Genomic DNA, 13,710 nt, shown 5'->3' on the forward strand with positions numbered 1-13,710 from the left:
CAAAAGATAATCTACGCATCTTCAAGCGCCCGCAAGCAACATTGGTTCTGTCCAGCTACGTGGCATTTGCATATATTTAAATCTTAGTGCATGATAGTAGGGACAGCCTGTATATATGTGCGTACATTTGATGTCACGCGGTTCCTCTGTTTGAGTACCCTCTTTTAATTGTGCAACAAACGTGATGAACTTTTACTTAACCTCTGATGGGCGAGCTTCTCATTTGACGCGACATACAAGTTTTAAATGCATTAGTAGTAACATATAATGTAAATGAAGCGTTTTGTTTCCAAACAATCAGCGTGCAACCATTCCAGAGAATTATACTTCGATTTGGTAAATTTTTAAATATTCCTTATTGAGTTATTTTTCGCCAATATCAAAATAATAATATTTATTGTTTCCAAATATTCGTATTCTGTTATATTATTTCGCCTATTTAATGACACGAATAACAAGAATTCGCCTAGATCAAACAAAATGTCATGGCTTCACAACAAATAATGTAAGTAGAATTGCAATTTTTTTTTTGTGGTATTTGTGCCCATACGCCTCGCTTCGCCTCGTCGACAAATTTCACAGCCAGGCATTAGGTCCTTGTTGCCCTCAACGATGCCTACGAGGCACAATGTACGCTGTTGCCTCGTCGAATATCATGCCATTGGTGCCCTAGATAGATAGATAAACTTTATTAAAAGAATAATCAGAAAAACCGCTAATGGCCGGGGCCCTTAGTCCAGGCTCTTGCCATCTTCTCAGCTCTCAGCTTGAGCTGCTCGTCGAGGGCCGAGCTGGACAGCAGTGCCTCCCATTGCTCCCTCGTGGTGTTCGTGTCTGGGTATTCTATGTTGTGTAGTGTGCACTCCCACGTAATGTGGTATAGGGTTGGTGTGGCCCCACACCATTGGCATTTGTCCCTGTAGGCTGTGGGGTGTATCCGATGTAATATGTGTAGGTTCGTGTAAGTGCCTGTCTGGAGCCTACGCCAGGTACTTGTGCCGCTTGTTCGATCTTCAAGCACCTTCAATACAGGGTAATTTAGCTCCCCATGCTGCGATATGTCTTGACCCATCGACAAAGGTATCAATTTTAACTTTAGGCCAGCGGCTGCGCCGTGCTAAATCGGGAAGTCTACGAGCTCTTACTCCTACTAGGTCGCGAAATGTCCGCTGATGATAGATTTGTTATCTCCTGGGCCTACTAGAACGGTAACTCTTGGTAGTTCTTCGCGCCACTCTGTAGTTGGCTCTCTTCATTGGATCGCCGTTAGGTTATGTTTCCTCTTTCCACCTACGTCGTCATTTGGCTGTGTGCCTTCGTGGTTGCATTTTTTTTTGCAAAGCGTGTTCCTTACAGCGCCATGTCTTGCCACTGCCTCACCGAAGAATGCCATTACAACGTGTAGCAACAGCGCCTTCAATGGTTTTTTCTTTTGATTTGCGTTAAGGACAGCCTCATAATGTAGGCGCTTTGTGTGTTTGCGGCCCTACGCGTCGCAAGCTGGTCACCTGATGCACTGACCTGGTGCAGTGACATGGCGAGCAGAAACGGGAGGATCGTGCAAGTCTCAATTTAGCTGCTCATAGGTGATCTGTCATGTGACGTCGTCGATGGCCTTGTGTGGGTGTAAGGTGCATCAACGGAGAACCGTTGTAGTCCCATCTGGCCCAAAGGGAATTAGAATTAATTGTGGTTCCTGTAACTAGTGGAACCTTTGAAACGTGAATCAGCATGGCGCGGTTTGATCTCGCAGTTTCACTTGTTAAAGTTTGGTATTCTTTATACTAAAATGTCCCCAACAAGCCCTAGACATCGTCTGAATATTATTCCGAATATCGGTAGGTCCCTTGGTCATGCGAATTGCGGTTGAGTGGTTGTGCTCGTCAAGGTCCTATACTCCCCACCTTGACTCTTGCTGCATGAGGTGCGCCCGTTGGTTCGATGTGACGTCTGTATTGTGCTCATGGGTCGGGCTTAGGCCATGGCATGATGGGGGTAGCCAGTGTATGGACAAAGGAGCACGTCAACTAAATGTAAACATATAGTGACAGTGAAGTAGCAGCATGACTCACATAAAATGCGAAGTATTCCAAATAGACCAGCTTCTCCCCGAGAAGAAAACATTAAAATGGCAAGCATAGTGGCGATCTGGTAATCGGTCATCGAATGCAAGCGTTAAAAATGAATACACATGCGTTACCGTACCTTCCAGGGCAAATACGGGTTTTGGTTTTGTGCCTACACTGTAAAAAAAATTTGCCTTACTTTACAGAAAATTTGCTGGTAATTTGTGACCGAACACTCTTCCGTAAATTAAGAACGGTCATCTCCGTAGAACGGACAACTGTAAAAAAGAGACCGTAATACAAGATACGAGTGCTTCTGTATCTAGAAAATGGAAGACTCTGTATTCTGAATCTGTACTATAACCGTTAAAGTACGGTGCTTCTCGTATTCAGAAAACGGGACACACTGTAAGCTGAATCTGTACTATAACCGTTAAAAAACAGGTGCTTGCCGTATTCAGAAAACGAAAGACTCCGTATGCTAAATCTGTACTATATCCGTTAAAGTACAGGTGCTTCCCGTATTTCATCTTGCAGAGCATATCCATTATTCGAAGAATGTGCCATCGGGGACAAAATTGCCCAGGACGTGCGAGAGTTGACCGAATTTTATTGGTGTGCTATTTGCTGGAATCAGCCGTGCCACCATCTGCGTTCGGAATGTGCATACGTGACCCACTGTTTTCAGCAGTCTTGAGCAGAAATGCAATTTGGTCAACGCTCGCACTTCCAGGGTACTTTTGTCCACGATAGTACATCTCCTTTAATGCAAATGTCATGAAGGCAGCTCATAGTCAAAGCAGCAGGTCACCATTGAGAAAATTGTCTTGCCAACACACTGACATGGCTGCAGAGATAAAACACTTTGCACTTTGTGATATGAATGCACTGCATAGCATATATACAAAAAGGTGCAACATTTCAGTCCTCAAGTTCTTAGATCACAGAAGCAACTTTATTTTCTTCAATCACTCGTCTTGCACTTCTTCCTGGTGAAAGTTGTTCTTGACTCCAAACGCTTGCAAGGATAAACTTGCTGCTGTTAGGAGAAACAAATAGTATTCGTGAATATCCATCCTAAAGAAAGCGGCAAAAAAGTATAATCACAGAACACGACAAAGCAGTAACTTCTGTGTTAGAAAAACATGTAAGTAGATCAACATTGTTGGAACAAGGGATGTTGCTGTAGCCAACATTTCGACATAGGTGCTTGTCATTAGGGTAGCAAATGTTTTCCTTGGCTGTGTTGTTTTGGATTGTGCATATCTCACTGGCCCCTAGCCTCATTGGGGGAGAAGTAACTGGTGCATATAATAGGTCAAGAGAAGCCAAAGTGTTAAAATAAAGGAAGGAAGGGTGTGCTTAGCAGTGGTGATTGTGATGTAGCGGGTATGAGCAATGCTGTCAGTACTTGCCAAGAGTAGGGGTGACCAAAACAGAAAACGATGTACACATGTAAGCAGTCATTAATCCAGTAGACCCAATCTTCCCAGAAGACAAAATAGGTATCAAGATAAACAGTTTGCACTTTTGGAAAAGGAAAACGAAGAATTAAGGAAAATAAATTTTGTATCAAGATGCATCTGGTTAAGATCACTGCAAATGGTAAATGAAGGCACATTATGAATATATATTTTGTTGAAAGCCAATGAAGAAAAGATATATTAACCAAATATTAAAAAATAGGGACATTAAAATTAAACTGGGTATGACCATAAAACAGTAAAGAACAGCCTGTGGAAAAAAATGGGATGGATAATATAACCAGGTGCAAGATTGCAAAACGTCGAACGCTGTTTATATTCATGCTGCTGTTAACGGCTTCAAGTTTCTGTCTTCCTGTGGAACCTTTGTCTTACTTGAACAAGGAAATGGGTCATTTTTTAAACAAGCCAGTTCAAATGCGGTTCAAAGCTTCAGCAGTGTTATAATGAAAGAAAATATTATGGTCAGCTCTCCTGGGTGTGCTTTCATTCACCAGTTATTTCCACCAGTGTAAGTTCAAAATTTAATGGTCTAAATGGACCTTAGCTCCTGGCAAACCATTAGCTGGTCTTTTTTTCAACACAGATGCCTGCACATTATATGTGTTGACAGGAGTGCTTGCGAACTACATTATACTTGTTGCCACAACCAAAGTGAAACTTGGTAACAGTGATTGAACAAAAAAAAACAGCATTCCACAATACTGATTCAAGTCATCTGGAAAAGTTGCTTAAGTTAACGTACACCCCCTACTCCACCAGACACAATTATTCACCACACTGACTCTTATGGTGTCAACCATGCTATTACAACACTAGGCATCAAATGAGGAGAATTAGGGGATAAGAGGGCACAATGCTTTTTGTTAGAACATCAAATGTGCTTTACATAAATGCTACATTCCAACTAACAAAGGAGCAACCGGTTTGTGAGATAGTGACCAATGCATACGAAAGCTAATGACATTCTGTGCAGCAGAATGTTGACGATGAGGTGTTATGCGCACAAGTGTACTCTTTCACACAAAATGACATCCTGCACTCAAACCTTGTGCCAAGATTAGAGTTTTAAAAACACCATAGTGGAAAGCAAAGAGTGCTAAATTTGTTGAAAATTACTAAAAATTATTCGATTATTCATTATCCTTACTGTTCGTTAAAGATTCACAGATTGTTCCCTACGGGTGCTGTAAACAGGCACCCTGCTTTTACAGTGGTAGCAATAATGATCTGTGGCACAGACAAGAATAAATGCTCATGAAGTTTATGCAAGAGTATATCCTACAAATTACACCCCATTTCACATTCCAATATTGTAGAAGAGGAAGACGAAAAAAACTACTTTCTGGTGGAGGATGCATACCGCAGAATAGAAGAAACAAGTGTACCCTAACCATTGCTGCTGCCGATGCCTGTGCACTAACAGTTACATATAATATGGCAGTTACAATTGTTTTTCCACAAGCACTGCAAGCTGCGGCCAGCTTACCAGTACACAGCTGTAATAAATTTAGGGTAAGCTAAAGCTCTCTAATGGATTTATCTCATATGACACAATTGGAATGCAATATTCTGCAAATAAGTGAAGCGCGATGTGCCATCCCATACAATGAAACACCTTTGAAGAATCTGAATCACCACCTGCACTCTTAGGCAAAGTTACACCCTTTGGAGTGCCCCTTCTGCCACACAACAATAATCGTTATCTGCCTTGATGCGTTTCCTTTCTTGAAAACGCCACGCCCGCTACTTTGCTGTCGGGAATGCTATCATGCTGATAACGCGCATGCCGTTCGTTACTGGAAAGCACAGGGCTCGCAGCGTTAAAGAAAGGAAATGCATAAAGGCAGATGACAATTATCGTTGTGTGGAAGAAGGGGCACTTCAAAGGGTGTAACTCTGCCTAAGAGTGTGAGCCGTGACGAGGGAAAAGAGTGTGTTCTGTGTAAAGTAGTGCACCTGTATAACCTAAAGCTTTGGAGAATGCATTTAGTATGAGCTGGGAAGGTTCCTAATTTTAATTGCACACAGTGAAAACCTCCATGCAGTTTTGCAAAACGCAAACCCCCTACCTTTTTGTTGTTCAAACGTAATGACACGCAGGGCCATAACATGTACATTATGGGTTTCGTTCCCAAACAATCAAAGTGAATAGCACCACCCTAAGTGTCATGTGCCTTCTTGTTAGTGTCGAATGCTGCGATCGGCAGAGAAACGGATTTCTGGAGCAATATAAAGTATTAGGTACTGTGATCCCAGTTCTTTCACTGCTGTTTAAGCATTATCGGGTCCTAAAGTAAAAAAACGAGGAATAAATACATGCATATTTTACGTCACAACCCTCATAAGTATTTAGTAGTCTGGATTATAAAGGATTCCAGATTTACAATGCAGGACAGATTTTATTCCACTGAAAGAATGGCATCATGCCAATGATTCTGCATTTGGTGCTATATTTATTTGTATTTAGTTCAGTTGGAATGTGTGTGTATCGTCAGCGATATCGCTTGACATGTTTTATATTGACTGTTTCCTAAATTTAGGCAAATTCGTATTCGCAAATAACCTTGTATGACACCAAGAACTTGCTTAGCAGGAGTATTTCTAACATTTGCAAGATATGAGGCTCTTGAATGCATATCTAAGCCTGGGGTACACGCCGCCCCCTAATCTCATCAGCAAGTTTCTGGAACTCATCTACGAGGTTTCTTATGATGAATGTAAAGTTGCTTGAACGGGAGAAATAGGGAATTTATAACAGGTGAATTATGCAGCATAAGAATGATGTCAGCAAGAAGCAAGCATCAAGAACTATAAAATGAAGACTATAAAATGCAAGAATTATTTGGGATGATTTAAAATTCTGGCATTGGAATGAAATGTCTTTCAATCTATATATAAACTCTGATTATTCACTCTACTACCACTACCTTCATTAGAAACATTCATAATCATTATCCTATCTATGCCACATCATCTTCGCTAATATTCAAGCCTTCATAAGCTGCTTTTTTTTACAGCTAATTCTCTGTGGGAAAGAGGTGTCCGTGTGAAGATCATATCATATACTTATTACCCGTTTTTTGATAAATGATAAGGGAAACACTTCACACCAAAAATGCATTGAGCTTGAGCAAGTTCTGCGTTTGATGCTATTGATTCTTTTTTCCCTTTGCCATCATTGACCCACCTGGTTAGCTAAGTAGACAGAAAAGCTGCAGGAGAAAGGTGGGGGTGCCAAATCAGACTTGTGCCCCAGGGGACCTTTTCACGGTCACTGGAGGAACTGCCTGTGGCCTCGGCATCTTCCTTGAGGGCCATGGCCATGTCTAAGAAACCTTGTCTCCACAGGCTGCACATAGAAAGATAATTTGCTGAGCTAAGTCTTTTTCTTAAAAGAACCCATTTAAGTTGTATTCGTGGCTTTGCACCACAAAACTGACACATGACTGCCCACTCAAGACAGTTTATGTGTATTCGCAGGCTTATTCCTTGGAAAAACACTTTTATGTAGCACACAATGAGTAAGAGTAACAAAAAAGTGTATCAGGAGGCTTTCATATTGCTCTACAACTTTTCGTTGACACATTTCATTTAATTATTTGAGATATTTAATAACTAATTAAGAATTATGTAATTAGGCAGAATGCACAATATAATCAGAGTATCTCCAAGCGGTGGCAAACATCACCTTCATTTTGTCTAGTTACATCGCATTTACATATTTCTAAATCTTGGTGCATGATAGTTAAGACACCCTCAAAAACAATATTAAAATTTTCATAATCATCTCTTGCGTGTTATTGGTGGCTATGGCTGCTTCAAAGTTATTCTTTCAGTATGGTACAAGCAGTTTTGAAGTGAAATTGTTTTGCATCGAGGGCATGTAATCTAGACAATCAAGCAAAAGGTCAAGTTGTGTTCACTATTCAGATGTTTAACTAAGAAGCTGCAGGAAAAGGAAACAGGACACAACACCTAATCAACAATTCAAAATTTGAAAATTTAAACTGAACAAGAAACCAGTTCTTGAAAACACAGAAAAAAGCCAGAAGCTTACATCGAATACACCCTTGCTATGTACTCCAAGTGAAGTTGTTACCGCAATGCTTGGGCACCATATGAACGTAACAATCAACAACTTCGAGCAGAATATTAACACCACTAAATGAACTGGCCTTTGAAGATTCTTGATCTGAAATCCTCAACGACTTGTTCTGGAATTTAATCTGTCAAGCTCAATCTGTATTCTCAAAAGCTGGCTCTCGGCCATAATTTCTCTAAACGCAACATCAGCTTAAATCTCAAGATAGGGTTGACCTCTAAATAAAGTGGATAATGCATGGCAAACATCATTAACTCTCTTACATGTTAACCAGAGGGTTCACTCATGCAGCCATGAAATTGTGATGCAGACACGATATATTGAAGCTGGTTTTGTGAAGTGTTTCATGCTTCCAAGGCTTCTTCAGTTGTGAAAGCTGTCTCCATTAGATAAATAAGCGATGAGAATAAAAAAAGTACTTCAACATGCTCACAATATGTTGGCCATTTGCAAGTAAACAGCAGCCTTTTTGGGCGCCCAGGTTGCCTGGTGCAAATCTACTATGCCACAGTACTTGCGTTACCCAGTACCAGCCACTTTAAAATGCAATGTGTTCAGAGCCCTTTCCCTCTGTTTGTCTGCTTTGGAAACAGTTTAACATGTGTTCAGTAGGCGTCGAGAAAGGGGACAGAAAACACTGTGCACCACTGATTTCTAACATGTTTCGCTGGATGCAGCACACCGCACCGGATGCAGGTGAAGCCAGTGGAAATGCGATGTCATGCAGTCGCTTGTCCTGGAAGCAGGGCATATGGTGGACTAACTAGTGCGTGCGATCAGATAATATTGCTGCCGAAAAACTTTTCTTTGTGGTTTTTCACATTTTAGGAGGTCTCTACATGTCTGGTAAGCACTTTTATGACAATCTGAACCCGTATACGATAGTGTTCTCTTACATCAAGTTTTTTCTGATTTACCAGTGTTTCCATTGCAAGCCACTTATGTTAGCGACACTGTAGACACTACAACGGAAAAATTCTGGACACCTCGAAACACTGCTTGGGTAGGTTATGGCACATCAGGCAGGCATGTTAGGGGAAGAAATGCCACACACCCGTGCAACAAAGTGCTGCCGCAAAGTTGTGAAGCACCAACTTCCGGGACAAGGCCAGCTTCAGTCGAGCGCGCTCGATGTGCTGTTCATCCCCTGTAGTAGAGATCAGTGGCGTGTACCCTTTTATACTGGCTGTCTTTTCTGGTCGGAACCTTGGCAACAGCTTCCACCATACTTTTTTTGAACCTGCAACATGTGCAGAGAAAGTCACATCACTGTGCGTTGATTGTCTGGCTTTATTGTGCTACACATTCTATCAAATCATTAAAAAACACAGTTCACACATTTTTACTACTGTATATAGACAGTCTAGTTGCTATACACGCGAAACATTACCATTCCTCTGACAGAATGCAACAATAGAAGCGTACACTGTAAAGCTACACTAAAATTTAAATTGATGTGACACCGTATGAGCATACAGTATGCTTACTGTATGCTCTAGCCCTGTGTCAAGTAAAAGTTAATTGTCAATCATTTATGGTGTATTTCTACTTATTCTGGGTCATCAAACTGTACAATCAATGTTCCATGTTTACACATTGTTGGCTTTTGATTGCCTACGTGATCCGTTTCCTACTTACGCATGCAGTAATCCCACTGTAATAAGGAAAAAGAGAATAGGAAATGCCGTGATAATCTTCCACATTTGATGAGGGCAGGAGCAATGGCCAATAGCATGTGGTTGAAGCTACGTAAATACTCAGTTTTCACACAGCTTAATTATTCAGCAAGTAATAAAGCGCTATCCTGTGCACCTCTGCATGACCAATAAAATCTGACTACTTGACACTGCACTAAGGCTGCCGCTTGGTACTGTTCGGCAGTTCAGCTTTGGTTTTCTGATATACAGAACTGTTTAGGTACCAGTAGTTTACTTTGCGATAAAATGGAGCTTGGAGCACTGGTCAGTCATTTGCACATAAATAATGCGACAGCAAATATAACACAAGGATAGGAATATGGGTCTCTTGGAAAAAGTACATACACATTATGATTATAATGTGATGTGATGCCACAATGAAACAGAAAGCAACGCATAGAAGTGGACGGCGCTTCCATGCCACCAAGGTTATTGGACAGACAGTACTTCAGAAGTGCCCGCAACACAATGTGTTGGCGGGCTAGTTGGTGTGAATCCATAAATACTTTGTTAAGCGCAAAACAATAGACACAAGAAAGACGACCAGCACAAGGCGGTACACTCAACTGACATCACTTTATTGCTTCGCTCCTTTATAAATAGTAGAATCTAGAAGAACATGCGCAGTGAGCACCATGTGCAGAGACCACCAACAACCAATCACAAGAGTGTACTCATACGACGGGATCCACAAAACCATATTGAGCACTGCACAAGGTTAAAGAAGGCACACTAATGCACTGTGACCCCAATGACTGTATGAAGAAAGCTTCCGATAACTCTCGGGCGGTGGTATCACAGCACTTTTTCAAAATCGAAGTATCACGAAACATGGCTTTGCACTTCCATATTTTACAATGTTGAACCAAATGGGAACCTGTGCCTGTTGGTATGGATCGCTTAGGTTCGCAATGTTTCGTGATGCTATGATTTTGAAAAAGAGCCGTGATACCTCCACCAGAGAGTTATCGGAAGTTTTCTTCATACAGTCATTGGGGTCACAGTGCATTAGTGTGCTTTCTTTAACCTCGTACAGTGCTCAATATGTTTTTTTTTGGATTCTGTCGCATGAGTGTGCTTTTTTGATCAGATGTTGGTGGTTGCTGCACATGGGTGTTCACAGCGCATGTTCTTCTAGATTCTGCTGTCTACAAAGGAGGGACGCAATAAAGTGATGTCAGTTGAGAGTAGCACCTTGTTCTGTCGTCTTTCTTGTGTCCGTTGTTTTGAGCTAAAAAAGCAATGATGTATTCCTTGTGTGTGTTTGAAGACAGCTCCACACGCAGTAGCGTATCCAGTATTGCTGCCCAGTGGTTTAGCTCGCCGCAGTTTGAAGTGCCACAAAACATAAGGAGAGAAACCTGCATTATAGTCTTGTTGCAAACAAGAATATAACGTGAAGTGCATTCTGAGGCCAGAAACTATAAAAAAAATTTCATGATGCACTGCTGTGCAGGGTTTTATAGCAAAGTCAAATACATTTAGTGTAAATATCACACTATGATGGTGCACAATGGTGGTAATCTGTAATAATATAAAAGGTGCCTTAATGTTACAACAAAAGCTGACATTACTTAATAATAGCCCTGTAAAATTTAGCATGCAGGGGCACCGCTTGGTTAAACAATAGTGATGTATTGTCTATGTACACAAGTATTACCCACGCATTTATGCCATTGTCTAAATGGCATAAATGAATGGGTAATACTTGTATACATAGATATTACATCTCTATTGTTTAACCAAGTGGGTAAACTATGTCTGCCTGACACAAGATTAGAATTAAACCATAAATTATATATATTCACCCTAACAGTAACACCTCATTTGAACTTCACAGTAAGTAGACGCCTGTTGATGCCAGCCTCCCCCAATGCTAAACTGTGCTGCATGCTCTACAGAGAAATTATAGTGGTATCACTCAACTCTGAAGCAATTCAGGACTGCAGCACTGTAGAAGACATCTACAAATGTCCCATTTCATGTATAACAGCCTGAATTGCTTGCACATCTTACCAAGTGCAAATTAAAATTTCTTCGCTTGTTTAGCATTTTTGCCTGCTAGACCACAATCCAATGTCATCAATATATTAACATATTACCTCAAAGAACCTAATTTGGCTTATAGATTAACACCTTTGCATACTGCCACAGCTGCACTCTGTCATATGCGTTGCAATCATAAAGGAGTGCTGGTCCACCAGCACTCCAATGTCACTAACAGTGATCACCTACACAGCTAAGTAAATGGTCATGATTCAGGTGGCAAATAGCTAAGAGAAAAAAAATCCACTCACCTTGAGAGCTACAATACTGCAATAACTTGAGAGAGATGGACCCATTGCAGGCAGCAGACCTCTTCTCAGCTCCAGCACAACAGCAACTTGCCTTTCAGTAAAAGAAAAGGATTGATTAGTAATGATAAGTTACCTTGTTTTTGCTGAGTATCAATACAATCTGACTTTCATGCATATCCACTCTCCGCTTTAGTAACACAACTGAATTATTCGTCAAATAAGAGAGTCTATGATGATACCATTCGCTTCTCTTGTAGGTCCAAATTTTTTCGCACTGATACCCCGTTTACTGCTTGCTTACTGACACGAATGCCTTGACTGCCCAGACATCATTCGAAGGAACACGTCTTGCTGCACCGCAAAAAGTTGCACCAAGGAAAAACAGCAGAGCAAAGAACTTTTTTTTCTGGTCACAATTAAAACGTGCACCCAAGCAAGAAAGTAACGTTCACAGGTAGTGAGCGACCGCTATTGCCTCGAACATTTATTTCCGTATTTTAACAGAAGTTCTTGTATCGGATACAGTATGCTCTCAAGCCAATACAAGCTTCAATACAAGAGCTCAACTGAACGCAGTTTTAAGTATAAACCCCATGCAAGCGATCTTGCACGCGACAGCGACAGGCGACGCGATGGAGATGGCTGTCGCGTTCGCTCGTCGCCTACAAGTTGCACCCCATGCGAGCGATGACTTCGAGCGACGTCTCCCCAGTGTTGCCGGTATGACGGCAGCAATATAGGCGCCGAAACTAGCGTGACGCGTGCTTTATTAACTTAAGTTGATGTATTTCACTGAAAAAAGCAGCATAAAATATTTCTGAAAGTCTTGCAGTAGGTTCTTATCCTTGCACCTATAATATTCAATCGTTTGCTCGTTCCGTGCGATAATCGGAAGTACTGGAGTTATGTACATCCAGTTCCGGCTTTGCGCTATTGGCTAGTCGCTCATAGCACTTCTGGGCGACGAGCGACGAATTCTAGATTTGCAAAACCGAGCGATCGCGCGACAAGACCGAGCGATCTGTTCAAGCGACGGCCTGATCCGTCGCGCGAACCCGTCGCTCGTCGCTGTCGCGCACAAAATCGCGCTAATGGGGTTTAGCCTTTATTCTACGCTTTTAACGCGAGTGAACAAAAGGTTAGAAGTACCTCACGGAAATTGCGATCGAGCCAATCGCGCTACGACTGGAATCGATCTGAAAAGATAGGGTGATCCCTTTCCCCATTCATGCGTCATTTTTGCCCTAAGACGTTGCATAGTGGTCTTTTGAAACAATATTTCTGTTCGCGACACCGGCTTACCACACATCATTTTAACACCTACGTTATGCAAACCAAATAAGATTAAAATGGGCTTACCTCATGAGCAAGTTACGAGCGCGCGTAGACTGTTGAACACCCGTTGAGAGCAAGCAGGCTATCCGTGTCCAAGCGCATACGTGCACCCAAACACAGGACAACTTCTTCGATGCCGCAGCGTGCAGAGTTTTGTACACGAAGTGAAAGACATCCAGCGCAAATATCTCCGCGCGATGACGGCAAATGACGAGCGCACAAGCGTACACGACACAGCGACAAATTCGGAACTATGCCAATTCGAACGTGCCGAGACCCAAGCAGCGTAACCATCCATCGTTTCTGTTCTTCGCTCCCGATGCGTCAATCTCTCTTTCTTGGGGTCTTGCTCCACTCTTGAGTACAAATCAAGAGATATTTACGGCGAATTAACAACACTTACAACACGACTCGAAAAATGCCGGCTGACTACACATGTGCAGCTCCGTCCGCCACTCCAACGGACGCGCAGCGCGTGCTGCCCCCTGGTGCCGCACTCTGAGCGCGGAGAACCGAACAGAATCGGTTTCGTTTTCGCATTTGTGCTCTAGTTACTCGAACTGCAATATAATTGCTTGACAATTAATTGAATTCTAAAAGAGGAGAAGGCTTTCTCTCCCACAAGTTAGTGCGTTTTATACAAAGGGAGAGAGAATTCAAAAAGCTGAAAGGCAGGGAGGTCAACCAAAGCATTCGCTACTGGCGATAGCAAACCCCTGTGCTACA

General features: G+C 41.9%; 1 protein-coding gene across 4 annotated transcripts; it reads right to left on the minus strand.

Moving 5' to 3' along the window:
* Positions 1-2,999: 2,999 nt before the first annotated feature.
* On the minus strand, positions 3,000-13,255 carry LOC142590714 (uncharacterized). Of its 4 annotated transcripts, none has more exons than XR_012830232.1 (5): positions 13,009-13,255; positions 11,650-11,740; positions 8,710-8,895; positions 6,741-6,902; positions 3,000-3,105 (listed from the first exon to the last, which is right to left on the minus strand). XR_012830232.1 is itself a non-coding variant. In XM_075703134.1 (5 exons), the coding sequence occupies exons 1-4, from the start codon at positions 11,889-11,891 to the stop codon at positions 6,880-6,882; spliced, it is 303 nt and encodes a 100-aa protein (XP_075559249.1). In that variant the 5' UTR covers positions 11,892-12,036; the 3' UTR covers positions 3,000-3,102; positions 6,741-6,879. The 4 variants fall into 4 exon arrangements, 3 of the variants coding, with proteins under 3 accessions (XP_075559249.1, XP_075559248.1, XP_075559247.1); XM_075703134.1 differs by lacking the exon at positions 13,009-13,255 and adding an exon at positions 11,889-12,036 and having other exon boundaries at positions 3,000-3,102; XM_075703133.1 differs by lacking the exon at positions 13,009-13,255 and adding an exon at positions 11,889-12,036.
* Between the last annotated feature and the right edge of the window lie 455 nt (positions 13,256-13,710).

The sequence above is a fragment of the Dermacentor variabilis genome, chromosome 8 (assembly GCF_050947875.1).
Source record: "Dermacentor variabilis isolate Ectoservices chromosome 8, ASM5094787v1, whole genome shotgun sequence".
NCBI lineage: Eukaryota > Metazoa > Arthropoda > Arachnida > Ixodida > Ixodidae > Dermacentor > Dermacentor variabilis.

What these genes read in the sequence shown, in the direction of transcription:
- LOC142590714 (XM_075703132.1), bottom strand. An exon ending in GCAGTATTGTAGCTCTCAAG is followed by an intron (nt 8,896 to 11,649) that starts GTGAGTGGATTT and finishes CACATGTTGCAG; the next exon opens with GTTCAAAAAAAGTATGGTGG. An exon ending in GGCAGCACTTTGTTGCACGG is followed by an intron (nt 3,106 to 8,709) that starts GTGTGTGGCATT and finishes TTCTCCTAACAG; the next exon opens with CAGCAAGTTTATCCTTGCAA.